The sequence below is a fragment of the Synchiropus splendidus genome, chromosome 11, assembly GCF_027744825.2.
Source record: "Synchiropus splendidus isolate RoL2022-P1 chromosome 11, RoL_Sspl_1.0, whole genome shotgun sequence".
Lineage (NCBI taxonomy): Eukaryota > Metazoa > Chordata > Actinopteri > Syngnathiformes > Callionymidae > Synchiropus > Synchiropus splendidus.
This window is the reverse complement of record NC_071344.1, coordinates 11,012,845-11,026,020: the sequence shown is the minus strand read 5'-3', so window position 1 is coordinate 11,026,020 and position 13,176 is coordinate 11,012,845. Positions and strand designations below refer to the sequence as shown.

General features: G+C 38.7%; 2 protein-coding genes across 5 annotated transcripts in view; one reads left to right on the top strand and one right to left on the bottom strand.

Annotated features, from left to right (window-relative positions):
- Positions 1 to 9,472, top strand: part of ctso (cathepsin O) — a 19,936-nt gene extending 10,464 nt beyond the window's left edge. For 3 of the 4 annotated variants that reach the window (XM_053878987.1, XM_053878984.1, XM_053878985.1), the window contains 5 exons: positions 2,760 to 2,927; positions 4,135 to 4,256; positions 5,250 to 5,413; positions 6,901 to 6,993; positions 7,089 to 9,472. In XM_053878987.1, the coding sequence (XP_053734962.1) occupies positions 2,760 to 2,927; positions 4,135 to 4,256; positions 5,250 to 5,413; positions 6,901 to 6,993; positions 7,089 to 7,123 (582 nt within the window). In that variant the 3' untranslated portion in view covers positions 7,124 to 9,472. The remainder of the gene's footprint in view (positions 1 to 2,759; positions 2,928 to 4,134; positions 4,257 to 5,249; positions 5,414 to 6,900; positions 6,994 to 7,088) is intronic. The other variant, XM_053878986.1, reaches the window with a different exon arrangement.
- Positions 7,433 to 13,176, bottom strand: tdo2a (tryptophan 2,3-dioxygenase a). Its single transcript, XM_053878973.1, has 12 exons — positions 13,055 to 13,176; positions 12,854 to 12,956; positions 12,663 to 12,753; positions 12,265 to 12,335; positions 11,926 to 12,053; positions 11,172 to 11,358; positions 10,576 to 10,683; positions 10,378 to 10,489; positions 10,211 to 10,268; positions 9,390 to 9,469; positions 8,978 to 9,068; positions 7,433 to 8,519 (listed from the first exon to the last, which is right to left on the bottom strand). The coding sequence occupies exons 1-12, from the start codon at positions 13,087 to 13,089 to the stop codon at positions 8,366 to 8,368; spliced, it is 1,218 nt and encodes a 405-aa protein (XP_053734948.1). The 5' UTR covers positions 13,090 to 13,176; the 3' UTR covers positions 7,433 to 8,365.

The window sequence follows — 13,176 nt, the reverse complement described above, 5'->3', positions numbered from 1 at the left end:
TCTCTGTTTCTGATCTGGTTTTGGGGATGTGAAGCCTGATATCTTTAGGGTGGAATGCAAACTTTTCCATGCTTTCAAATGGAGCTGCAGAGTGTGACTGTGTGTCCTGGGGACACTGGCAGGGAGATCTGTAGCGCGATGGAGCTGTCGCTTGTCCTAGCTGAAGATTCACAGACTGCTCCTATTGTCTTTTATCTCTTTAGTCCGTTAAACAGCCGCTGGGGGTAATATTTCCACTGTAACTCTAGTCCTGAGGGAGGCCCAGACAGCAAACACAAAAATACATATTGTATTCTGTTCAAGCCAGGTAAAGCCAGTCGCTCCAGGGAGAGTCTGTGCACCACTAAATCTGCTCTCCTGCAGGCTTTTTGACCTGCAGTTCTTTGTCTGTGGATCTATGTGTGGACCCGCCTGAACTGCCTCACCACAGAGGCACAGCAGCTGGGTAGAAATTGTAAAAATAAAATTCAGTTTCAGACAAAAGCTTCAAGCCACTTTACCCGCTAGCTGATCTAATTCTTCATGACTTGTTTTATGAGCGTGTAATTGTCTCAAAATACAGCAGATGCTCCAGATATGTTGGCGCGCTCAGTTCATCTACAGTTGCGGCAATCATGACTGATTTGAGTTTCCATATTGATTTTAAGCAACTGAGCAACATGATATTGGATTTCTACTCTGTGGACTCAGGTTTTCATCACGGTGATGGGGATTTATGCTGAGCAAGTGAACTGAGCACAGATTGTGTGTGCGAGTGTTTCCCAGGAAATAATCCTCTCCTATCAAGGTTGAAATCTAATCTATCTCCGAAAAGGGACGTGTTGTGGTGAACTGTTCTGATCTGTTGCTGTTGTTAATGCGTTCAGTATCGGCTGTGCTTTCAGCTGAAGGCCCAACGTTATGAGTTGCAAGCTCTTGTCAGTAGATGGCGGCAGAAAGCAAAGTTCTTTGGCATTTGTTAATGACCCCGAACGCCGCATGGGAAGCCAACGAGTCTGTCGCGCATTCATTCATTGCACTTTCATTTAATCCTGCTAGATATTCCTGGTCCTTCATACAGCGCATTGGTAGAAATTTATAGCAGCAAATTCATACATTTATTTACAAGGATAAAGAATGAGAACAGAAGGGAAACATATTTTAATGCTTGGAAGAAACGTCATCACCTGAATTGTATACTGTAGTTTTTATATCAACCAAATTAAAAAAGAGGACATTTAAAATATTTGATAATTTAAATTAAATTAAATTTGATTTAATTTAAAAGTTTTGATAATTTACTGTACTGGAGGATACCCCTCCTAAAAATAGTCAGCTTTCTTTTACTATGACATCAGGGATGTCAATATTTATTTTACTTTAAATCTGTCTACAGTCAAAAACAAATGACAAATAATCTAATAATATATAAAATAAAATAATAAAATGTTGTGATGCCATGTGAGACGTTCTGACCACCTATTTGTGAAAGTCGATCCAACATGTTACCTCTTGAATTCATGCGATAAACACAGATTCATTCAGGCTAAAACATGTTTTTAAAAAGAAATTACGTTTTGGGTTTTCCTCAATTAAGCCAATCCGTAAATGAAGCTGTGAATTCTTGGTCATGACTTAGTAGTGCAAATGCTTCTCTGAAAAGGAGGTAGTCAGTTATGGATGGCCCACATGCTTGTCTTCTTAAGCTTTTCATTGTCAGACAAAGCACTTCTTCATCCATCCTGACAAAGACTTTGTTTGTGGCTTCCAGCCTTCAGGGTATCAGTTGTAACAGTCTCATAGGGAACATGTTTGGAGGTGTGGGGCACTTTCTCCTTTTGTATAAAATCCCTCAATTTCTGTTAAAATTTTGACTTGGTCCATTATGTGTTTATTATTAGATAGGGGCAATAACAGATCTGAAACAATGCACTCTCTTCACAGACACCATGTAGTATACCTATGTTTTATCAGAACTGTTTGGGAGCTGACCCTGTTTTTCCATCAATCCTTGTTTATTCCACTCTCTCTTGTACGTCACAAACAATTGTGGTACAAGCTCCAAACGTTTGTGGTGTATCCTGAATATGCTGAAGATCAATGATTAGTTTCCTTGTCTTTGCGGAATTGAGATCCATTTAGTTCTTATCACTACAACCCACAAACTTGTTTAAGGCTCCATGCTGATGCGAGGCAGCTCCCTGGAAAGAGTGCAGTATCATTAGAGAACTTTACTATATGGCAACCTTCTTACAATGTTTGGCTGTTGAAATAGAAGCTGAAAGACTATGACTAATCAGACAAATCCTACAAACAGGATCCTAAGCTTTTGTAGACATCTTTATTAAAGATGCATTGGACTTTGTTGTTGTACTTACACACTTACAAATATATTGATGCACTAGTTTATTTGTTGTTTTTGTTTTTGGAGAGGGGGCTTTAAAATGGCATGAGGTCACTTGAAATCCTTAAACTTCACGTCCCTGTTAAAAAATGAACAAAAAACATGGAAATGTTTTGTGATCTTTGATATACTGTGCTGTTATACTGTGTTTTTAGATTGGAAGTAATGAAGTAACTTAACGACTAACAGAATTATCCACAAATATCCTGTTCTCCTCACAAGAGGAAACATACAGTAGGGTGACTTATATCAATTCTCACATTATTGCTGCTTCCATTTAACTCAGCCACGGATCTGTCTGATACTGTGACATTCAATAATATTCATATTCTGCATTCATGCTTACCTTGTATGTTCTTCTCATCCACATTTTCAGTGTGGCAGCTGTTGGGCCTTCAGCGTGGTTGGTGCAGTGCAGGCAGCAAACGCCATCACAGGATCCCCGCTGCAGCAGCTCAGTGTTCAGCAGGTTGTTGACTGCTCTTTCCTAAATCATGGTTGCAATGGAGGGTCCCCAACCAAAGCTCTAACATGGCTTCAGCAGGTATTCAGAAAATTTTATCCAATTCATTGAATTGAATTGAATTGCTTCTGTTAATGTTGTGTGGCAGCAATACAAATTTAAAACAGTAGTCAGAATGTAAAACTGCAGTGTTTTATATTTGTGATCATATGTTTAAACATTGTATAGAAATAAAGGTAAACTATTCACGTTGCCTTTTCACATCATGTTATACCTGAACACACACGAAGTGTGTCTCATAGTCCTCTTGTTCATGTAAATGCATTTCAAATTTAAGCAAACTCACTTTTCTGAGTTTTCAACTTCGTTTCAAATGTTCTCATGTCAACTCTCCAACTTATTTAGAGCCATATATTCAATAAAAAACTTTTCTGATGGTGTTCTCACCATGGAAATAGAAGGTTATGATTAAAAGGTAAAGTGCCGAATGTCTGGAGCATCCAGCTAACATAAGTTTATAGTATTAAAATGTCATTATTCTCTGTTGTAAAGGCCCACACACTGACACCGATTATTAGAGTTTGGGGTGCCTTTCTTCCACATTCAAACTTTGCAGTTGATGTTGAGGACCCATCAGTCAGTAACTAGTTCTTGCAGGAGATGACATTATATTGGCTTCAGGAGATGCTCACAAAACAATGTGCTGGGGTCGAGGTGAGGGCAACCACCAAGCCTGTTGCTTAGGTTTTGTATGAGAAAACAGACACTCCACAAATAGTGTCGTTGGCCCCAGTGAATGAACAAAGCCAGATAACAAGTGTCTATGTTTCAGCCCCAACTGTGGACTTGATCTCTGGGGCCAACTATTGAGAACCACTCACAACATCGGACTGGCTCGAGAGCCAATGTGATTTAGTAGAAAGGTAGAAATGAATGTGAATCTCAACCATTACATATGGTGCTACTAATTTCAGTCCAGTAAAGGGTCCTTTGTTCTCTTATCATCAGGAATCAAATCTCGCCTTTAAAGTTCCTTCAGATCAAAGTATTTCTTAAGTTATTTTCACTGGCATGTATAAAATGTGAGTTGGCCTTCAAAGTTTTGAAAAAGTAAAATCAAACTAGAGACTTTTTTCTTTGACTAAGATACTGGACATATTTATCTGCATTTATATTCAACTAGTCCTTTCTCATGAATTAAGGAAGAGCCTGTGGCCATGTTTTAAGAGTAAGAGGATGTTTTGTATTCAGATAGCACACTTCCTAAACTAAATTGTTTTTCATGCAGACTCGAGTGAAATTAGTGCCAGAGTCGGAGTATCCATACACAGGCGAGACTGGCATCTGCCGATTTTTCTCAGACTCACAAGCTGGCGTTGTTTTACAGAACTTTACTGCACACAATTTCAGGTGAATAACATATTCTGTTTGCCTGTCACTCCATTTGCTTTGGCTAATAATTACAATTGCAGTAAGTGCAAATAGGCAGAGTGAACAAAGTCAGAGTGCATTAGAGTCACAATTATTGACTTTGTCAACACTGATAAGTTGTTGCGGGGGTTGTTTCATGCTAAAGATCCGCTTAATAAGTAAACACCATACTCATTTAATTGTAATACTATCTCTTCCTGATCAAATGTATTTTTTTTCTATCAAAATAATCAAATTGGAGCTAAATTATTACACAGAAAAATAGATTAGAATTGCCGGTTAACAGATTTAATGATGTGTTATGTTACACCTCAGTCAGCTATAGCTAGCACTGTATCCTACAACAGTTGTAGAAACTAGAACAACAGCAACAACACAGTCCTTACAAAAGATGAGATTAAGTTTCATTTTTTGAAGAAATAGTTTCCTAAAAACTAAGCACTACAGCACTAGGTCTGATCGTACTTCTGTAACAACCATAATTACTGGAGTTATTACAATGTAACATAGCTTACCCACTATAACTACAACCACCAACACAGTGTGAGTCACAGGGTTCATACACCTGTTTCCCTTCTGTATTTTGCAGGAGATATTAATGTGGTCTTTATTGCCACATTGTAACAAACTCATTTTCCTTCAGATCAACAGCGTTTGGTTCCAAAGAGCATTTTATAGCCAATGTATTTTTTCTGTAAACAAGAAGGGAAAATAAAGTTTTGTGAATGGGATTGGTGGATTGAGATGAGCAGGCACATGATGAGAGAAAAGCGGAACATGTGGTTGAAAAATAGGCCATATGTTAATGTTGGACTTAATTACTTCCATATCAGGCAGGGTGCAGTGCTCCAGCCCTCTGATTTCAAAGGCCTCTGACTTTGTAGTTTAATCTACATGATAATGTCTCAAAAGCAATGCCCGATCCTACCACTCAGAGTCCTGTTTTATTTTTCATCTGCACTGTTTTCACAGTGGTCAAGAGGAGGCAATGATGGGTCAATTGGTGAGTCACGGCCCCTTGACTGCCATTGTGGACGCAGTGAGCTGGCAGGATTACCTGGGAGGAATCATCCAGCATCACTGCTCCAGCCACTGGTCCAACCATGCTGTCCTGGTGGTTGGATATGACACAACAGGTACAGATCGACGCCTATCCCAGCCTGTTTGAGAGAAACTTGTTTTAGCAATATATGATTTTAAACTCCATTGATGTAGTCGAGGTGTCAATGTACGGAAGCTTTAGTCAGCCTCAAGCTCTGTAATCTCTTTGGGCTGTGTGAGAGAAGAGGGGTCCTGAAGGTTGACAGCTCAACCAGTTGCCCGATACTAATCCTGCTTTAATTTGCAATAAGGACCTAAAGGGAACTTATGCATGTCCACAAGCTCAGACATATATAAACGTTCCTGCTGCTTGTCTTGCTTCCCCTCTGTTATAACCAATGTCAATGATGTCACTGGTCTCACAAAATGCTCTACAGTAATGCAAGCAATAAATCTCCTTAATGTGACTTACACTTACAACACACCATGGTGTCCTTGCTTTTAAAATAACTTTATGGTCATTTTTCCAAAACCTTAAAGACACAAGCAAATTTTACTTTGTCCAGTGTTAATAGATTCCATCAAGTATGGTTATGAGTTTTTGTAAAGACCTGTTGGCATGTTGCCGATCTATGTGTTAGCTAAGGACACACAGTGACACAAAGAGCAGTTATTGAACTGGGGAACCGGCAGATCAAGGGCAGACCGAGCGAGTGTATCTATGTTGTAGCACCCCCTGTAAGTTCATAGAATCTAAAAGTGGGAAGGTGAAAGCTTCACACTGCGCCAGTGAAATTACCCGCCAGGGTAATAGCCTTCACTTTACATCAAAAGCTTCAATACCAGCATTGATGTTTTAAGTGTGGTGCATTCTGTAGCTCGACACAATACTGAGACCTTTTCAAAGGAGTTTGTGGTGTATAGGTTTCCACGAACTGATCCAACTCTGTCCTCTCACAGTCCGGAAACATACTATACAGTTGGTCTTTAGTCAGGTTGGATGCTGTAGATAAATCACGTAAAACCACTGCAATGAAAATGTTTATTGTGTATGTACTAGTATATTATCAAACGTATATGGAATGAGTACCAAGACTTTGTTAAATGTTGCCAAAGTTTTGTCTTGGAAGACAAAAGAGCAACTGAGTAGTGCTGTTGTGAAGTAGTAGTGAGTGAATGTTTTTTTTGAAGTTCAATAATGGCTCCAGATTTTCTGCCAAGTAGCCGGGAATGTGCCCAGCATGTACGCATCCATTTAAGGAAGTGATCTCACACTTAATTCTTCTTTCACGAGCACCTCAAAGAGAGTTCAGGGCGCTTCTGCTTAGCTATTGTCTGCTTGACTGTTGGGGCTCTTCAGTTGACATGGCTCTCTTTTACTGGCGCCGTCCTCTACGTACTGTACCTCCACACCCTGAAATCTGTCTATCCAAGATGTATTTCCTTTTTCATTTTCATATTTCCAAACATCAATAGTTACACATACTTTCATGTAACAGCGGCGGTTGGTTCTAGCTGCAGGACACACAAACATGCCATCCTCCCTTTTACTTCTTGAATAATTCAACCTTTTCCATCTAAGGAGAGATTCCCTACTGGATTGTGCAGAACTCCTGGGGAACCACATGGGGCAATGCTGGATATGTCTATGTAAAAATTGGTGGGAATTTGTGTGGTAAGGAGAAGATAACATTACAATAAATATCACTGGTGTGTGTGCTCGGGTCACTCTCCTCGAAGGTTAATCTCCTCTTCCTTATCTCTTTCCAGGCATTGCTGATTCTGTAGCGACTGTATTTCTGTGAATGGCTCTCCCATTAGACCAGAATGTTTAGATATAGCTTAAATATCGACTTAATAAGTCATTTACCATGATGTCTTGTGTGATCACAGCACTGTTATGAAGAGCAAAACACTGCACAAAGTATCTCCCACTACAAGGTCATACACAGACATGTCATTTATTGGTCGCTGCATAAATACATCAAATACTTAATATAATACTATACAAAGCAACACTATTAACAGTATATACATGAGTCATGGTGTAAAATCGCACCATAGCATTGACTAAAAATGACTAATGCGATTTGAAATATGGTGCGATTGTGGGGAAAAAAAAACAAAAAAAAAAAAAAACGCCTGCAGTTTGATCACTGCACTCTCTCCCCCAGCCATTCACTTTCAGGTCAGCGGTGGCGCATTTGCATAATTTGATTGATGAAAAAAAATCAAAGCCAATCTTATCAAGGTGCCATCTGGTGTACTTTGTGACTGGTCAAGATTAGAGATTAGAGCGCTGTTAATTTGGTCCGTTTGATTTATGCAGGGCAAGATAACAAGTCCGCAGCTTTGAAATGTGATATTTCGACCGTCAGTATCTGTTTGTAATGAACTTGTCAGCTTTTGTCTGTGAATAAAGATAATGTTGCTTTTGATTCATTAATATTTCATTTGCTTTAATATTTTTGCCATTATGGTTCATCATTTCTGTCAGGTCAGAGCTAACAGTTTACATGTGTTTAATGAGACTCTGGGAAAAGTGAATAAACAAACAGAAATTTTATTCTGTGTTTTGTTTGACTTGTGACTTGTTATTACAAATCCATTAATGTTTAATATGTCTAACAATTCACTTATTCTAAGGATAGTCAACTATCCATTTGATAATTTATAATGTAAACAACTGCATACTGTAGATTCGAAAATTTCAAAACTTGGAATTCATGAGGGGTTAAAAATGATATATTTACTAGGAGTCCACTTGTTGACGGACTTATCGGTCAGAACGTAACATGTTTTTTGATGTGTGGTAAGTAGGCACATTTTATCTGTATTCTGATGTTGTGATTTGTGTTTACGGGGGTTGACTTGCACAAAAATGCACTAAGTTTCATTGGACTCCATTATGTGGTAATTAGTGGCAATATTCTGTATTTTTGGTAACATCAGCTTTCTTGTCACCTGAGCAGCGCTGCCTTTCTGTGACCAACGGTTTGAGAGTCAGTGTTGCAGATGAAGGAAGCAGGACGGGTGAAAGACGGCCATTAGTCGGAGTCCTCGCTGCTGAAATAGGAGCTGTCACAGCACTCAGCCGTGTAGAGAAAGGTGTGTAGGTTGGGATTCATCTTGGGTAGCCAGTGGCGAGGAACCAGGAATGTGGCCAAGTTGAAGAGGTCCACAAACACTTTGTAGCGGTCACTGCATGGCAAGGTAAATATGTCAGTTTTTATAATGCCGTCTCATTAATATCCAGATAATCCTGAGAGTTTTAGCAAAGTTTTACTCCATTAAATGTTGCAATAATGGTTCAATTTATCATCATTTGAAGCCTATATTCATTACTTATATGATATACCTTGTTTAAAAAAAAAAAGGCCAATAAATGAGGCTTGTAAATGTGTGTTCTTTTATCACTTGTCCCCATGCACATTGTTTTTTATTTCATGTACAGTCATATGTAATTGAATTATGTAAATGCAGCGCATTTGATCCCAGTTTATTTTTTTAATTCTATAAATTCTACAAATTGAAATTTTATTCTAATAAATTAAATTTCTTAAATTCCGAAAAAGTTAGCAACGCTATACCTCTTATAACCCAAGTGTCAATTTTAATATGGAGGATCATGCCATGAAATAAATTGTTCGTTTCAGTACCTGACTGTGGATCTCAGATAATGGTAGCCAGACGATCCTCCTGTGCCGGCTTTGCTGCCGATCATGCGGTGCACCATGCACACGTGATTGTCTGTTGCAAAAACAAGGCTGCTGTGAGTACATTTAATTTGGGCGGTAAACACTGAAGCTCAACACACAGACCAGCAGTAGGTCAGTCAAAAAGCAGAACAAAAAGGTATACACACGGCCAGATTGATCTGTAGTTGATTCCCCAGTATTCCCCTGATCCCAAACTAACTTTGTCAATTACCAGCTATTTCCCCTGTTAGTCTAGGCTGCCCCTGGGTGCAATACTGAAGCATTGATTTTTAGTTTATTCCTTCCTGAAACTGATTTTTTTCCCACTTGTTTTTTGGTGAGTTGCAGCTGGTGGGGAAGCTTCTCTACTCACATCTCCATTTTGTCATGAGAGTGTCGATGTCCATGAGGGAGGTGAGCAGCTGGAATGGAACCTGGAACCTCGGCTCTTCCCTGCATGGTAGGAAGATAGTTTCAGTTTATTGTCTTCCATGTCGACCTAGCAGATTGTTTTCAATCCATTTTTTTCTGATGCCTTGTTACATCTTACAAAATTAATACACTGAAATCCAATGATAAATATGTAGCAGTTACAATGAAGAAGAGTTCCTAACTAAAGTGAGTTTAATTTGTTAATAGTAATAATAATAATAGTAATAAAACAAACTGCTGTGACAAATACATTCATTTTTATTATGCCAAATGATATACCAAATAGCTCTTAGTCCCTAATGTATATGGGCAGAAACATATCTATTAGGAACCATAGATATTACATGGAAACAATAGAGCAAACAAATAAATAAATCAACATTCAGATTATCTTCTGATCTTTTCATTGTATGTTTGCTTATGTTTGCTGATTTATGAAAGGAATACAGTTCGACAATCCATGATTCAATAAATCAAATGGATAGGCAAAAACATTTTTTGTGCCCCATCTAATAATATCTAATATCTATTTCTTATTTACAAAGTATAAGACAATGCAACGCAACTGATCGAACATTTAAAAAAAATGGATAAAACATCTCGGCCACTCCTCTTTAACCATATCCTTTTGTTGCACTTAGAAGTATATAGATATAGATTTAGTTTCTTTCATTAGCCAGAGCTACATGGTTGTGATAATTTAAGTTTTTTTTTTCCCCATTAAATAGGAGTTGTCAATGAGGTGAGAGAGTCGTTGCATACCTGTAGAAGTAGATCATCAGAGCTCCTTGAAGAGCTTTGTAAGACAGTCGCCTTTCACCTTGTTTGAAAAAGAAAGCAGTCGTCTCTCAAAATGTCATGGAGAAATAGCTCTAATGTGAGGCTGTGCTATTGTGTGTTTCCCAAACATCCTTGTTACCGTAACTCACCTTTGCTGACTAGATGATTGTGACGCTTTTCATCGAAAAGTGAAGAAAAGATCTCTTTCTGTTTAAGCAACTCAGCCATGAGTTCCGCCTTTTCATCCGACTCTGCCATTGCCTTATAGAAAAACAACCTGTCAGTCAACTTTGCTCTCCAGGGAACGCACAGCAAATTTGTTGTGAAAAGCCAGAGTCATCCCGCACCTCAATTTTCTCTTTCTCTTGGTTCAGCCCGTGAACTATATTGATCTCCAGCTTTTCCCAGAAATTGAATCCATCCGCTTCCAGGCCAGGGGTTCTCTCCAACCACTCCTGAGGAGTGCAGAATCAGGCTTTCATTACATTTGTGCACCATTTCACTCTTACTGATGTTTATCGAAGACAGAATTTATCTGGCGATTTTGGTACATGTCGGGAGCGGCAACAAGTCTCAGTGTTTTCTGTTCACCATCACATAACTCCTCTACAGTGCGGAGCTTAACTGAAGATTCCAGTTTTTTTGTCACAGAGCTTGTTGTCTGACTGACCATCAGCTTTATCTCCAAAGTTGACAAGACGTGTGCTGGGCTTGCTTAGTGTGACAAATCTCCCTGTGCTGAAATAAATCCTCTTGCAGTACAAGCAGAGTAAAGCTGCTAGGAATGTTGATGATCACTTACTAAACCATTCTGCCCATTTTATAACCTAAAAAAAATTCAGAGTCTATTACAATGATGTAATTATTGATTCAACAGGTAATTATTTGCTATTATTGACAAAATAAAACAGCAGATACTTGTGGGAAACTGTGGGAAACGTACCTCCACCAGTTTTAGCAGTGTTGGCTCCTGTTCACTGGCCAGCAGCTTTTCAGAGTCGAGACCCTTGAAGTTGTCCTTGTAATGACGCTTATTGTATGGAACCCGCAGGTTGTCCTGGACTCCAATTTTGTTCTCCAATAAGCGAAACTGAAGACTTTGGAAGCCAGATGCCGGAGCCAGATACTCCCTGAAGAGGCAGGTAGGCACAACATTAATGTTTAACTGCCACGTCTGTCTCTTTTCACACTTCCTATTTCTGTATAATTTGTGCACTGCATCAAATGTAATCAAAAAACGACTTACCACACTGCTAACCATTTCCCTTTTTGATCTGTTTAATCTGTATCTTCTCCTGTTGTGCAATGGCTACTTTAAATTGCTTTAATGACGTAATGCTAATGTCCCCGCAACATGGCAAGGCAATTTCCCATGTACTTTTCCTCTTCAAATTTTGGCTTTAGCTGTGAAAGGTTTACACTGGTTGTATGTGAGGAGGATTTTTGGAGGACATCCACCAGCACAAATGGAGAATTGGTGGAATTTGATGACATAGTTTTAAACTCATCAATATGTTGCAGGAGTCAAAATATTTTGCACATCACTTCAGGGGAAAAGATGAAATGTGCCACATTTTAAATTATTTATTCACAAATTAAATCAACAATTCATTTTAGTTCTTTTCATGATGAAGATCGGCCTTCAGCATGGAAGTTGCGGGTCACAGATAACAATGCATGAAATTTAATTACTGTACCTGAAGGCAAAAAAGTCCAACGAAGTCATCGTCTCCAGAACTGAAAACTGATCCACCAACAGTCTGAAAATCATGACAATCCTGTTGATGCGAGTGTTGACTTTAAGCATGTTCCGTTCATCTCGAACCTGAAAAGCACATGAATATGATTTTAGACTAGGATACACTAGTTTGCCAATAATTCATAGCAAGATGGGATTAGATGTCGGCAGTCAAAATTTTGAGGGAAGTCTGCTGTGTCTGCCTTATGCAGCATGATAATGCTGCATCATGACATGATAGTTTCAATAGAACATTGTAGTAATAATAATAATAATAATAACAATATATGTGACTCACATGCCCACTGATGAAGATTTGTCTCACTGAATCAAGTTCAAACAAAATCTGCTTGAACCATAGTTCGTAGGCTGTAACAGAGCACACACACAAGAACAATGTTAATGAATCATCTGATCTTAAGTCCATCTAGTCTGCACAAAAAAGTTCTTTTTCTGGCCTTAGTGAAAGAATAAGTGTTTCCTAGAAAACCTTTCAAATCAAACACCAACACATAAATAACAAGCTAATTCAGACAGACTTCATTCAACTAGAAACTAAGTTGTTTTTATAGATTCAAATTCAAATTGTTAAATGAAAAAAAGTGCGATAAAGAAAGGATGCTTTCATGGTTGTTTGCATTTTATGAATGGTACCCTTTAACCTTTAACACACATATAGCTGTGAATCCAATTTACCTTGATGAGTGACAATGAAAAGATGTTCATCGTGGATCTTATTCCCCTTCAGCTCGCTCTGCAGAACCTGGGCTGTGACGATCTTATCAAGCTGAGCATTGGAGGGAAAAAGACAAAACAAAACTTAAATATAGCACTTTTCAAACGCCTTTTGGTATTGACTAACAGAGACACAGATGTAACTCTTCTACCTTCAGGTAGTCTCCGTAGATGATCCCTCCTTTGCTGGCTTTGTTCTCTCCTGCCTGAGAGGCATCATCTTCTTCTGGGGTGGGAGGCTTGCTTTTGAACAACCTGCAGTACAAAAATAATTTTAATGTTTGATGTTTCCTTTTTTTTCAAAAGTGTAGCAAGTTGCACGGAAGAAAAAGTGTATCCAAATTAAAACGTACAAATGCCTCTTCTCAAAGTAAGGACATCCACTCATGATACAAAATCGATGGCTGGGGATTGACTAAGACTTCCTCAATGAACTTCCAACATTTAAAGATTCCAGTCAACCAATCCGCCATTA